The sequence below is a fragment of the Nycticebus coucang genome, chromosome 1, assembly GCF_027406575.1.
Source record: "Nycticebus coucang isolate mNycCou1 chromosome 1, mNycCou1.pri, whole genome shotgun sequence".
Taxonomy (NCBI): Eukaryota; Metazoa; Chordata; class Mammalia; order Primates; family Lorisidae; genus Nycticebus; species Nycticebus coucang.
Genome location: NC_069780.1, coordinates 48,883,085 through 48,897,120, shown reverse-complemented (window position 1 = coordinate 48,897,120; position 14,036 = coordinate 48,883,085). Strand labels below are relative to the sequence as shown.

The 14,036-nt window shown below is 39.4% G+C and overlaps 2 protein-coding genes across 3 annotated transcripts; one reads left to right on the top strand and one right to left on the bottom strand.

Annotated features, from left to right (window-relative positions):
- Nucleotides 1–630: 630 nt before the first annotated feature.
- BBS12 (Bardet-Biedl syndrome 12) lies at nucleotides 631–9,961 on the bottom strand. 2 transcript variants are annotated; one of them, XM_053574840.1, is made up of 2 exons: nucleotides 9,812–9,961; nucleotides 631–2,818 (listed from the first exon to the last, which is right to left on the bottom strand). In XM_053574840.1, exon 2 carries the CDS (start codon nucleotides 2,800–2,802, stop codon nucleotides 688–690), a length of 2,115 nt encoding a protein of 704 aa, XP_053430815.1. In that variant the 5' UTR covers nucleotides 2,803–2,818; nucleotides 9,812–9,961; the 3' UTR covers nucleotides 631–687. The 2 variants fall into 2 exon arrangements, with proteins under 2 accessions (XP_053430815.1, XP_053430867.1); XM_053574892.1 differs by lacking the exon at nucleotides 9,812–9,961 and adding an exon at nucleotides 3,827–3,850.
- Nucleotides 9,962–10,143: 182 nt separating this feature from the next.
- LOC128588398 (centrin-4-like) lies at nucleotides 10,144–13,794 on the top strand. Its single transcript, XM_053595175.1, has 5 exons — nucleotides 10,144–10,251; nucleotides 11,371–11,517; nucleotides 11,975–12,103; nucleotides 12,732–12,869; nucleotides 13,057–13,794. The coding sequence occupies exons 1-5, from the start codon at nucleotides 10,249–10,251 to the stop codon at nucleotides 13,144–13,146; spliced, it is 507 nt and encodes a 168-aa protein (XP_053451150.1). The 5' UTR covers nucleotides 10,144–10,248; the 3' UTR covers nucleotides 13,147–13,794.
- Nucleotides 13,795–14,036: the final 242 nt, after the last annotated feature.

Genomic DNA, 14,036 nt, shown 5'->3' with positions numbered 1-14,036 from the left:
GATTAGGTACTGACTAAACAACCTGGTTGCCAGATTAATCAGAGCAGCTAATGAGAGTGGCACATTCGTGCTAAAATTCAAGTTTGACCAAGAACACGACAGGCTGAGAAGTGGATTGTTGCAAGAGATGATCCACTATGGGCTCTCAGTGTCCCTGCATACTTACGTAGTATGATAAGAATGCAAGAACTTGATTGATCTTTACCTAGTCCATGTTCCAGAATTGTGTTTACACTAAGCAGTCTTTAAGTCTGACATTCCCCTTGTGCAAAGGAGCAGGATTGTTTTTGCTTACTATAAAAGCAGTGACTATACTAAGCTCAGTGTTCCTTTCCTACAAAACAATCCACTGTGTACAGGCTCCCATCATTGGCCCTCTGCGTTCCTGTGGAACCTAGAGAAATAAATAACTGAATAAAACCAACATGAAAGTCTGGCTACAGCTTTTGCTGTGAATAATAAAAGTCCTTTGTCTCAGACCTAGGTGTTTGTGTATTCTGTACCATCTCATGAAACAGTAACAGGCTAACTTGTTAACTGTAAGTAGGGTAAAATCTCAGGTCCTGCACAGTTATTGACAGACATCAATTATTTTCTTCTTAGTAACAGCTGGCATTTGAGGCACCATAATTTGGCTATTAGTCAATTTATTATTACTATAATCTATTACAAGAGATTTTCCAAACACTACAAAAATAAAAAGCCCTCTGATGCCCGTGAGTTTATGTGTGTGTGTCCAAGTCCAGTAATGATTTCACTATCTGTCTGAAGTACTAACAGTACTAAATCCAATGCTCGGCGCCATGCCTCAATCTTTGGTGTAACAATGTCATAAACTCTTGGAATCTGCTCCAGTTTATCTGAAATGCCTGAATTAAAAATTCCACTATTTATTTTACTATATTCATTCAAGATGTAAGATGAAGGAGAGCCAGACTCTGTAGCATTTTGTAGATGATGTTGAATGAATGTGCTGGCTTCAAATTCTGATGAATAGTTGGCAGTGTTATATATGAGAGTTGAAAGGTATTTTTGCCATCCATTTGCTAGGAATTTAAGTACAGTTGGTCTGTATATCTCCAGAGATGAAGCCAGCCAAGAGGAGGTATTATGAAGCCACACTGAAGAGGCACGGTTTGTTTTTTTCAGAGATTGCTCCACAAGAATTTGAAGATGACTAAGACACAAAAATTCAACTGCACCACCTCCGAGAAAGACTTTTTCCTCTTTTAGAGCATAATACAAACGATAGGCACAACTCCAGAACCTATCTTCTTTGGTTTGCATTTGTGCAGTGACTGGGTTAGTAAGCACTGCTGTAACCAAATTAATTCCTTCTGTTTTTAACAAGATTGCTATTCTGTCATTCCTATCTACAACATCCAAGGGATTGCTTTTCCAGAAGGTCACATAGACCCCATTGCCCACAGAATCTTCATTCACTTGTGTAATGTAGACCACCTGTACTGCTCCTGTGGCCTCTGCAAAAGCCTGCATCACACTGCCATTCACTGACCCAATTATCAACCGCTTATTGTGTATGCATTTTTCAACTAAGCATTCAGAAACATTTCCTTGTACCAGGACAAGGTTCACGTTAAACTGGATTAATACCTGTAACACATGGTTTGTCCACAGTTCTTCTGAGCTGTCTTCTTGAAGCTTCATGCTATCTAATACAGTTTTAATATTTGAAGACTTATTAAATCCCAGGTGGCGATAATTCTCTGTGAGGTCACCCTCAATAAGAAGTAGACGGGTAGGCTGATTCTGCAATTCCTTGATCAGATTAGTATTAGATACTGATACAGCAGTGATATATCCTGGACAAATACAAGAAAAACTTTCAGGTAAACCTGGTAGACAGCAAGTGAAGATCTTTGAAATGTCAAACATAAATGGCACTGGAGAATTAACTTGTTTCATACGTGCGTTCTGATATTGCACCCGTACTGCTTCTTCTACTAACTTCATGCTGCTGGGGTCTCCATGACTCAAGCCTGCTGCCAATTGTACCAAATCATTACAGCTGTAACTTCTGGGATTAGCTGCATCACGTTCTAGAAATCCATCTGGTTTGCTTATCTGTTCATTAGTGTCTGTTCTTTTAAAGTGCCTACTGTGGTTCAGTACTGACTTTCTGTAGCAAGTATCTGCAAACAGACTATTTTTCAGAGTTCGTGATGTGTTTTTGTCTGCTTCAACCTTCGTCTGAGGTTTGAAGAAGTTAGGTGATTTAACAAGTTCCCCAGAAAGACTGCTCAAAGATTGAGAGGCAACATCTTTGAGATCAAGCTCTTCCTGTTCCAAACCGGTATCTGAAGGGACTTGTAGAAAAGGACACAAACAGACACCACATGTTTCAAGTGCAGACAATGTGTTGTCCATATGGTCAAATATATTGTGGATAGGTACTTGAAGGGAAACTACCTCTTCACTACAACAGTTCAAACCTTCGGACATTACTGACACTATTATGGAAATGGGGACATCCAGATGAAGACATTCTTCAACTGCACTGCTCCAGGCACCAACAAGAAACAACAGAGTACTGGTTCCAGTTCTGTATGTGTTATTTTGTGCTTGAACTGCTTCATTGAGAAGTTGTCCCACTGCACTGGTTAAATCCAAATTTTCAAGAAGCCTTACTGTTGAACTGATTAACACACTTTCGTGACTTTCTTCATCTATAATAAATTTGGATGACTTTACTGGACCTATTAAACTTCTTCCTATTTCTGCAAATGATGAAAGTTGTTGAAGTCCTATGTGCCTTCTTTTGTTTATGATTCTGTAAGCCATCACCAGGAATCATCAGCTGCAAATAAAATAAAAACTTGGAATTTTATGCAATGTAATTCATGGTTATAAATTCTAGAAATAAAGAAAAATAAGATATGGTCCTTACCTTTGAGGTCTATATAATCTCTATTAAATATGGTCAGTGCAGTGATACAGTTTTATAATAATATTAACAATAAAGGTATGTGGGCATGGACAAGAAGCACTCCAGTAACAAGTGAAGGCGATAGGCAAGGTTTCAGAAGGGAATTCTTGGAATGAGTCTTGGAAAAAACTAGAAAGAGCAAGTTGAAAGAGGTGGTAATAAATGTACATATGTGCACGCAAGGCTGTATAATTAAGTTCACAAACTTGCCACTGTACGCTTACATAGGCAGCACTTTATAAAAAGCTCAGTAAGGTTTCAAGACCTTGGTATAGGTGCCTGTGGCTCAAAGGAGTAGGGGGCTGGCCCCATATGCCGGAGGTGGCAGGTTCAAACCCAGCCCCGGCCAAAAACTGCAAAAAAAAAAAAAAGACCTTGGTATATCAGTATCTCACAGCTGTGTTTGTGTTGATGTATAGCGGTGTCTTGCTAAGTGGCGTTAATTATTGTTGTTGCATGTTTTGTATGCTGTCATAAGAATGTCAGAGCAAAGAACAAACATTGAATTTCTTGTTAAACTTGACAAGAGTAGAAATGAAATCAGAGATATGTTAGTCCAAGTTCATGGCATGGAGATAATGCCATGAAGAAAACAGCAGTGTACAAAATGGATTATAAATTTTTCTGAGAGAAGAGAAAGCATCACTGATGAAGAGAGGTCAAGGTGGTCAGTAACAAGCAAAACTGATGAAAACATTGTAAAAATTTGTCAAATTGTGTGTCAAAATTGTTGGCTGAGTGTGAGAAGCATAGCAGACCAAGTAAACATTGACAGAGAAACAGGAAAATCATAACTGACAATGTTGGCATGAGAAAGTGTAATAAAAAAGGGAGCTCCCTGATAAACAAAAGAAAAGAAGAGTCAAAGTTTGCCAAGACCTTTAGAAGAGGCAAGACCATGTTCTGGGCTGTTTACCACTAGAGCTGAAACATGGGTATACCAATATAACCCTGAAACAAAGCATCAAAATGCACAATGGAAATCAGTCAATTTTCCACAACCAAAAAATTCTGTCAGTCCAAATGAAGAGTCAAAACAATATTGTTAACCTGTTTTGATATGAGAGAGATTAGTCATTATTTGTACCAACTGGACAAACAGTTAACCAAGTTTACTATTTGGAAGTGCTGAAAAGGCTGCATGAAAAAGTAGACGAAAATGACCTGAACTTTTCACCAACAACTAACTCACTGCTCTTATATCATGACAATGCAATAGCTCACACGGCACTGTCTGTGAGGAGTTTTTAGCCAGTAAACAAATAACTACATTGGAACACCCTCCCTCCTCACCTGATCTGGCCCCCAATGACTTTTTTCTTTACTTGAAGACAAAGAAAATATTGAAAGGAAGATATTTTGATGACATTCAGGACCTCGAGGGTAATATGATACAGCTTTGATGGCCATTCCAGATAGAGAGTTCCAAAATTGCTTTGAAGGGTGGACTAAGCACTGGTGTTGGTGCCTAGCTTCCCAAGAGGAGGACTTCTAAGGTGACCATAGTAATATTCAGCAATGAGGTATGTGGCACTTCTTCTAGCATGAGTTCACAAACATAATTGTCAGACCTCGTATATGTGAAAAAACACAGTGTCCTGGGGATAACACAAGTAGTTTGGTTTTATGGAAAAAAATATGTACTGGATAATAGTAGGAAGACAGGGTGGCGCTTGTGGCTCAAAGGAGTAGGGCACCAGCCCCATATATTGGAGGTGGCAGGGTCAAACCCAGCCCCTGCCAAAAACTAAAAAAAAAAAAAAAAAAAAAAATTAGTAGGAAGATAAAGGAAAGGGCTGGATCATAAAGGGCATTACATACCATACCAAGGAGCTTAAACTTGATCCTATAATGGGAACAACCGAAGTAAGGAAGATTAAGAACATCTTGAGTGTGGGACATAACCACAAGAGGAATTATACCTAACAAAATCAAATATTTTGACCTAGTTGTTTGTAACCTCACATTAACCTGAAATAAGTTTACTTTTTAATTAAAAAAAAAAAAGAGCCTCCAGGAAAAATGAGAACACTGAAAAAAAGTTAAAAAACAATAAAAACATCTTGATGTAGTATTTGAAAGAGGTACTCCTGAAGAGGTATTTACCTCCACACTGTCCTTCCCCACGTCTCTTACTCTCACCTCGTCTCCATCATGCTCTAAACTTTCCCTTTGTTCTTAAATAAAATTTCTCTTTGTTACACTGAAAAAAAAAAAAAAAAAGAAAAAAGAAAGGTACTTCTGAATCTTGAAGTCTGGGTTTGACCTTAGCTCTATTACTTACTATCTGTGTAGCCTTCAGCAAGTTACTTACCTATTTTTAATTCAGTTTCCACATCTGAAAAGTGGGGATAATAATAGAAGCTACAGGGGGCGGCGCCTGTGGCTCAAGGAGTAGGGCGCTGGTCCCATATGCTGGAGGTGGCGGGTTCAAACCCAGCCCCGCCCAAAAACCACAAAAAAAAAAAAAAAAAGCTACAATGTTTTATGACTACTTGTTTTACAATAGCAATAATGTTTTAGATATGTTATCACTCTGATAACACTGTAGAGGACAGACAGGATGAGTGACAAACTAGAAGCATAGAGGCTACTTAAGAATCTTCTATAGTTAGCTAGGTGAGAAATGTGGAAGAGGGATCGAAGGGAAGGGATGAATTTGGTTACTGAACAGATTATTAAAAAAAAATCAAACAGTATTGTTTAAAGGGAGGTTCAAGAGCAATTTGACTTATTTTGCATAATATTTCATCATTCACATACAAAATGGATGGAAGTTTACAAGAGACAGACCAATAAGAAGAACTTTTTTTTTTTTTGAGACAAAACCTCAAGCTGTCACCCTGGGTAGAGTGCCAGGGTGTCACAGTTCACAGCAACCTCCAACTCCTGGGCTTAAGCGATTCTCTTACCTCAGCCTCCCAAGTAGCTGTAGGCACCCGCCATACACCCAGCTATTTTTTGGTTGTAGTTGTCCTTGTTGTTTGGCAGGCCCGGGCTGGATTCGAACCTGCCAGCTCTGGTGTATGTGGCCGGCACCTTAGCTGCTTGAGCTACAGGCGCCACCCAATAAAAAGAACTATAACTTTTAAACAAGGTACTCCCAATTGAAAAGTTGTCTACCATAAAATTACCTGCTTTGTGAGGTGTGAGCTCCCTGTTACTTAGAGTGCTGGAGCTAAGATTATAGGTAATATTTACATTATAATCTTCACTTCCTGGGCGTGTAGCTCAGTGGGTAGGGTGCCAGCTCCCTGTGATGCCCTGGCACTCTACCCAGGGCAACAGCTTGAGACTCTGTCTCAAACACAACAACAACAACAACAAAACAATCTTTTGTTGTCTCAGATTTTTGCTTTTCTTCTATTACTGGCAATAGCATGGGTAAGTTGGTTTCTGTAACCACATCTAAATTCATCCTTGAAGCTGGGGAGCACCACAGTTCAATATATACAATATATTTTAAGGTCAATAGCAGTACATAACACGGTTTGAGTATACTAAATCTAAAAGTCCAAAATCTGCAACTTTTTAAGTGCCAGTAGATATTTTTACTCCTATACTCAAAAATCTTGAAAAGCCTCTCCATTTCACTCAGAGTGAAAGTCAAACTCCTTACAATGCTCTAATAATTTGCACTCCTCCCTTTGTCCTCTGACTTTATCTACTACTCTACCCCTTGACCACTTTACTTTGGCTTCTTTTCTGTGTCTGTAACATGCTATTTTAGTGTTTCTGTTCTAGTTGTTCTCTTTTTGTGGAATGCTCATCACCAGGACATCTACTGCCTCATTACCTACAAAATTGTTCTCAAATTTCCCCTCTTTCAGTGAGGCCTATCCTGAGCACTCCCAGAATTCCTCTTTCCCTCTATATTCTAGATTCTCTTTATCTGTTCTTTCATTTTTCCATAACACTTATCACTTGGTAACATAGTGCACAGTTTATTTATTTATTTATTTTTATTTATTTTTTTTTTTGTAGAGACAGAGTCTCACTTTATGGCCCTCGGTAGAGTGCCGTGGCCTCACACAGCTTACAGCAACCTCCGACTCCTGGGCTTAAGCGATTCTCTTGCCTCAGCCTCCCAAGTAGCTACAGGCGCCCGCCACAACGCCCGGCTATTTTTTGGTTGCAGTTTGGCAGGGGCCGGGTTTGAACCTGCCACCCTCGGTATATGGGGCCGGCGCCTTACCGACTGAGCCACAGGCGCCGCCCCACAGTTTATTTATTAGTTATAAACTATCTCTCTCTATTGAAATGTAATTTCCTGACACATTGCAGGCACTGAATATTTGGTAAGTGAATGAATGAATGGTTTTCAACATATTTTTCACCCCAATTTAAGTGCAAAATTGAAACAAGAGAAAACAGATGCTGCTGTTAGTACTTATTCAACATTAATGTAAGGTTCAACCACCCTTGGAGCTGCCATGATTCTTATTTGGCACTCCCTTTGGTTGAGCCCCGTTAAGTGCTACTAAGAAATGTCCCCCTTTTACATGGCTGTCAGAATTATCTCTGAAAAACCTAAACAGATTACTTCACTGCCAAAAACATCTTCTTTTTTTTTGTTTAATGTGAGATCTCGGTATGTTACGCAGGCTGGCCTGGAACTCCTAGGCTAAAGCAATCTTTCTGCCTCAGCCTCCCATGTAGTTGGGACCACAGGTGTGTGCAACTGTACCAGGCTTATTTATTTTAGAAAATAAAGTATTTTTCCTCTCTGACATATGTGTCTTAAGACTCATCTTCTACTTTTTCTTATAAACCCAATGATCTTGCTATACTAGAACATATACTTAGCTGTACTAAGCTATACTCTTGATTCTCCATGAATACTATATATTGTTCATAACCCAAGGCAAATACCACATTTTTGATTCTGCCTTCTCAATGCCCCAAGGTAGAGTAATCCCTCCTTTCTGTGTTCCTAAAGCACTTTCTATACATATATACCAAAGCTTGGCACCATGTATTAAAAACACTGCATTTATATTTATATGTTTATATTTCTCTCTCCCACTAATCTGTAGATTCCCTGGTTTTACTCATCTTTTCTACTTTTTTTTTTTTTTGTAGAGACATTGTCTCACTTTACCGCCCTTAGTAGAGTGCCATGACGTCACACAGCTCACCGCAACTTCCAGCTTTTGGGCTTACGCGATTCTCTTGCCTCAGCCTCCCCAGCAGCTGGGACTACAGGTGCCCGCCGCAACGCCCGGCTATTTTTTGGTTGCAGTTTGGCCGAGTCCGGGTTTGAACCCGCTACCCTTGGTATATGGGGCCGGCGCCCTACTCACTGAGCCACAGGCGCCGCCCGGTTTTACTCATCTTTTCATACTCTACACCTAATTCCTTCCAAATTCACTTAGTAGCTGGCATAGTACATGGCATGTAGGAAGCACTGAAAAATTTGGTAGTGTATGGATTTAATATTAAGGTTGTAAAGTATAATTAGATTAGTAACGGCTATGTTTCTGATAGATAGGCTGATAGCCTTGGAAAATGTGCTATGTTTCTACTTACGAAAGTGTGAAAAGTGATTTGGGAGACTGCTCCAAGAGTATACTTTGCCCATTTTTTTCCTGTCCTGCCTTCATGGAGATAAGTGAGACAAAGGAAAAAGAGTAGACAAAAGTTAATATTCTTCCTGAATCCACTGTTGGAGAATCCAGTATGATTTTTACAAAATATTTACTTTAGAAAAGGCACTGCTGAAGGCATAAAAGTGGTCCAGTTGTTTGAGCAATTAAAGGTTATAAGTTTTTTTTTTTTTGCAGTTTTTGGCCGGGGCTGGGTTTGAACCCACCACCTCTGACATATGGGGCCGGCGCCCTACTCCTTTAAACCACAGGCGCCGCCCTAAAGGTTATAAATTTTAAGAGATTTATAATCCGCTCAGCGCCAGCCACATACACTGAGGCAGGTGGGCTCAACAACAATGACAACAACAAAAAATTAGCTGGGCGTTGAGGCGGGTGTCTGTAGTCTTGGCTACTTGGTGAGTTGAGGCAAGAGAATCGCGTAAGCCCAACAGTTTGAGGTTGCTGTGAGCTGTGATGCCACAGTACTCTACTGAGGGGTGAGACTCGGTCTCAAAAAAAAAAAAAAAAAAAAAAAAAAGAAAAGAAAGAGAGAGAGAGACTGACTTGTCTCTTCATTCCTACCAGGAAGTCAGTGGTCCACCCTACCTCTGTCCTTCTCTCCCACCCTTTAAGCTGCTCCTCCCTGGTCAGGTTCAGAACGGATAGAACCAGCAAGCCTGGTCCTCTGGATGAGTTTGATTTGGTTAACAGCAGTAACTGGGGCGTCTAGTCTACTGTAGACCGTTACTGAGTTAACTGGCCAATCAGGCTACCTGTGTTTGATTCGAGAGTGCGGATTTAAACTTGACAGGGTTGGACAACTGGCCAAATTTTAGGAATTCTGGTCAAAGGAATGGCTGGGGGCCAGTGTGTATGTGGACGCGTTTGATAGAGATTAGGGTGAGGCCCAAGTCCTACCCCGCAAATAAACACTATATACAACATACGTAAAAACGTTCTTATGCAGAGAAGCTTCAGGTGCATCCCAAGGCACATCCTAGCCCCATGTCCACCTCACTCCAACCGCGCTGCTGCTCCATAGACGTCCTATGTAGAATTTTTGGCGCCTACCATGTTAGAAACCCTGCCCGAAGCAAGGAGAAGGGAAGTGGCTAAAACCTAAGATCCCAGCGGATGTTGGACTAATTCATCTTAGGCCCACTAACTCCTAAAATCTCATCCTTTTCCCGGCCCAAGGAAGTCAGAAAAGCGAACAAGGGCTTCCCCCCATCTTCACCAAAGACGTAGCAGTCCGTGGAAGCACGTCACTACTAACCTCGCTCCTTTCGTCACTCCTACAGTGGCTAGCGTTTCCGTCTTCCCTCCCGCCAGACGCAGTTCTGGGTGGGACAAGGACACCAAAATGCCAAAGAAAAGACGCCTCTTTCCCCGCAGTGGGTAGACTGCTCCTTTGTTTTGGGGGCGGATCATGCTGATCCGGAGGCCTGGTCGCTAAGAAACGCAGGCAGAAAGGAAGGTTGGGAAAAGGCAGGACGCCACTCTATTGGTAGAGGATATAAAGAGGGGGCTGGCCTCAAGAGCATTTTTCTTTCCATTGGTTAGAATGGCCGTCAATCATCCAGAGCGTGGGTGGGCGTGGCTGGGAGAGCGGCCTTAGCAACCTCTGGCAAGTTGTGCAGACAGCGGTTGAACTGCGGTGGGTGAGTGAGTGAGTCAGGGAGGTCCCGGCTGCTGAGACCGCTGGTTAGGGACATGGTGAGTGTAAGTTGTCACCTCCTGCTGAAGTTTTCTCCAGAGCAAGAGGAGATTTTGATTAGTTTATGAAATGTATATAAGTTTCCTTTTCATGATCTTAGGTGTCAATAGTAACCCCTTCTCATGTCGTCAGATACAAGCGCCTTGTCCCAGACTCTAGGGACAGAAGAGCGGCTCTTCAATTCATGTTTCCCCGCATCAAACGCTAATACCTGCAGCCTCCATTAGATTCAGCATTGGGAACGGAATCCGCTCCTTAGCCAGACTGGAATTGAATGCAAATGCATAACTATTGGAGGGCCGGGGGAGTGGGCTGCAGGCGGGGCCTCCGGGAACCACAGCCAGATTCTGAAACGCTGCCTGGCCAGGGCTGCTAGTGACCGACCCCGTTTGGAAGGTGAGGATTCAGAAGGCTGCCCCTGGAACTATTGAGCTGAAGACCCTACCAGTGTACGTCCAGTCCGGGGACCAAGAATCCACACCACCTTAACACCCGGAAGCTGACCATTGGGATCCACAGGAACAAGGAAGGAATCCAGTTACTGCCTCCCCGCCACTGCTTCTTAATCTGACACTGAAGACAAGAGACTGAAATAAGGTTGCCGTAGAACCCGAGAAGAAACTCAGATCCCTGGAGTAGTTTCTCCCTTCTCAGCCGTTGCAGTACAGGACAGTGTGGTAGAAGCAGATGGGAAATAATACCATGTTCTAATCAAGCATATCCCACAAAATAAACACATTTTATTATAAGACATGTAGGGATTTATAAAAGTAAGTTTTCCTTAAACGACTGCTTTTCAGACATACTGAGTAAGGCTAACTGTGTTCTGACATAATACCCTTCACTGGGCTAGCATGCTTTTCTTTGCCTTTTTTCCCTCTCAGAAGGCAGTAATTTTAATAAAAAATCTAAATGGTAAAAAAGAATGAGGCTTTCTACCAAGACGTTAATAACCAAAAGCACAAATGTTAGCAAAAGGAAAAGGGGGAACTTGTTGAGGTTCTTTATATAGTAGAAAATAGGATTTATTAGATTTACTTAGTGAATCAATTATTCTGATTCTGCTAAAGTTTCTAGTTATATAGTTTATCATTCACCTACACATGTATCTGTTACAGGCATCCAACCACTGCCCAAGTTCAGAGCAATGGAAGAAAAGTGCAGCAAATACGGAATTGAATGAAATTCAAAAGCAAGAAATTAAAGAGGCCTTTGATTTATTTGATGTTGATGGGTCTGGAACCATAGATGTGAAAGAATTGAAGGTTCTGAAATTATATCTAATTCTAAGACATTTAAAAACCATTTATTTGTGCAATCTTTAGACTTTTCTTTAATACAGTCTTATGAAAGCTTTATATAAAATTTCTTCAGTGCATAAACCTGCCCAGCATTAACAAAATAATATCTTGTTAAACATTTTAATTGTGTTTTGTAAAATGAGTAGACTACAGCCCAGATGTAACAATGATATACCCTATGGCTTATGGGATTGGAACGTAGGCCTGCAGACCTGATTTTCCCAGTTTATGCTTAGTCCATGGTAAAAAAGAGAAGAAGCTAGGGGATGCCTGTGGCTCAAGGAGTAGGGTGCTGGCCCCAAAAGCCAGGCCTGGCCAAAAGTGCAAAAAAAAAAAAGAGAGGAAGCTATTTTTTAAAAGATAATTTAAAAGCTTCGAATGAAATCATAGCGTATTATAATTTATTTCCTTCCTATTTCAGATTGCAATGCAGGCCTTAGGATTTGAACCAAAGAAAGAGGAAATTAAAAAAATGACAGCTGAAATTGACAAAGAAGGAATTGGCACCATTAGATTTGAAGATTTTTTTGCCATTATGAGTGTAAAAATGGTATGGTTGTGATTTTAATTTTCAAAGAAATATAAGCAGCATAGTTTTCTACCTCTTGGGGCTGGAGCAAGCAGAGATTTCATAGAGGAAGAATTGTAACTAGGTTTTTAAGGATGAAAGGGAATTAGATAGGAAAAGCAAGATTAAAGATGTTTTCAGGTTGTTAGAGAAAAGACTGACCAATGTGGAAAGAGATTTTTGTTAGGAAATGAGGATATATGGCAGATTAGAGAGAATGGGCTAGAATTTTGAGGCTTTGAATTCAGCAAACATATATTGAGTACCTATTTTTACAAGGTACTACTACTATTCTAAGGAGTATTGAATGAGACAACCTTTCTGTTTTCTTGGAGCTTGAAGTTTCAGTAATAGATGTGGATTACTACAATTAATAAGAAATGCATTCTCTTTACCACTTTGTGCCTCTTTCACATCAATAAACCCTGTGTTTAAATACCATAAGGACAGATATTAGTACATTAGAATAATTGTTAAAAGTCAGAGCAATAAATAAAGTCAGAACTCAGCTACCTGACACATTGCTGCTCTCACCCTCAAAGATCTAGTAAGTTCAGCTTGATAGAATGAATAAATGAAAGATTAATGATAGTTGTTTACTTTTTGAAAGAGTGAAAAAGATGAAAAAGAAGAAATTTTGAAGGCTTTTAAATTATTTGATGATGATGATACTGGAAGTATAACACTAAACAATATCAAGAGGGTTGCTAAGGAACTGGGGGAAAATTTAACAGATGATGAACTTCAGGTAAGTTTTTCTTACTTTTATAATTGTGTATAATTATGAATTTTATAGATTTATGTATTAGTATAATTATTATATACTTGAACTTTAGTTATACACTTAAAATTTGGTTTTGAGTTTGTATTTGAATATTCATTTATATAATTATTCATTTTAAATATATTTCATATATTTATATTTTGTTTTACAGGAAATGCTTCATGAAGCTGATCATGATGGGGATGGAGAAATAAATGAGGAAGAATTTTTGAGAATGATGAAAAAGACCACTCTTTATTAATGCTGTTGTTTTGTTCTTTCTGGAAATTTGTTAACAAGTTTGTATTTGTTATACAGTTTAATAATTTCATACAGAATGTATTCACTTAAATTTTACTTCGTATGCACAAATTGGTGTCAATGTGTAGTGTATGTGAGAAATTATATGTTTCTACCAATATGTGGTTAAATCTACAGCATCAAGAAAACATGATAACTAATGTGAAGTACAGATCCAAGAACAGTATTAATTCTGTTTTATAGCCTTAGATTCCAAAGACAGAATTATTTTACATTTGATGAAGTTGGCCCCACAGCCAAATGAATTTGGTAAACAGACCATTACTTTCCCTACATATCCTTTTGTGCAGCTCTATACAAATGGATGGACATTTGCATTTTAATCAGTTGTTCAAATATGTAAAATTTGAATACTTCTCAACTATGTAAAGTATTAAATAAAATGGCAACTATATTATTTGCTAATTTTCTTCTTATAGTTTTAAAGAAAGAAATTCAAAACAGTATTTGTATCATCTCTATCTTCCGTAAGTTTGATCTTGTAAATTAGCATAAAATAGGTCTGCTAGGACAGGTAATATTGGGATTTTTTTGTATTGTCTCAGTTAACACAAGTTAGAAGCTGGCAATATTAGTTCCATCTTACATATAAAAATAGCAAAGTTCAGAAAAGTATTAAAAATTGCTAACTGTTAATAAATTATACATGAATTTCATATCTTATATTCTCACTCTTTATTATGCCACTTCCCTATGGATAAAAACTTCTAGGATAAAATTAATTGCATATTTTCTTTTTTTTTGTAGAGACAGAGTCTCACTTTATGGCCCTCGGTAGAGTGCCGTGGCCTCACACAGCTCACAGCAACCTCCAACTCCTGGGCTTAAGCG

What these genes read in the sequence shown, in the direction of transcription:
- LOC128588398 (XM_053595175.1), top strand. An exon ending in CCATTATGAGTGTAAAAATG is followed by an intron (nt 12,104 to 12,731) that starts GTATGGTTGTGA and finishes ACTTTTTGAAAG; the next exon opens with AGTGAAAAAGATGAAAAAGA. An exon ending in TAACAGATGATGAACTTCAG is followed by an intron (nt 12,870 to 13,056) that starts GTAAGTTTTTCT and finishes TTTGTTTTACAG; the next exon opens with GAAATGCTTCATGAAGCTGA.
- BBS12 (XM_053574840.1), bottom strand. Translation starts at nt 2,802, where the DNA reads ATGGCTTACAGAATCATAAACAAAAGAAGGCACATAGGACTTCAACAA.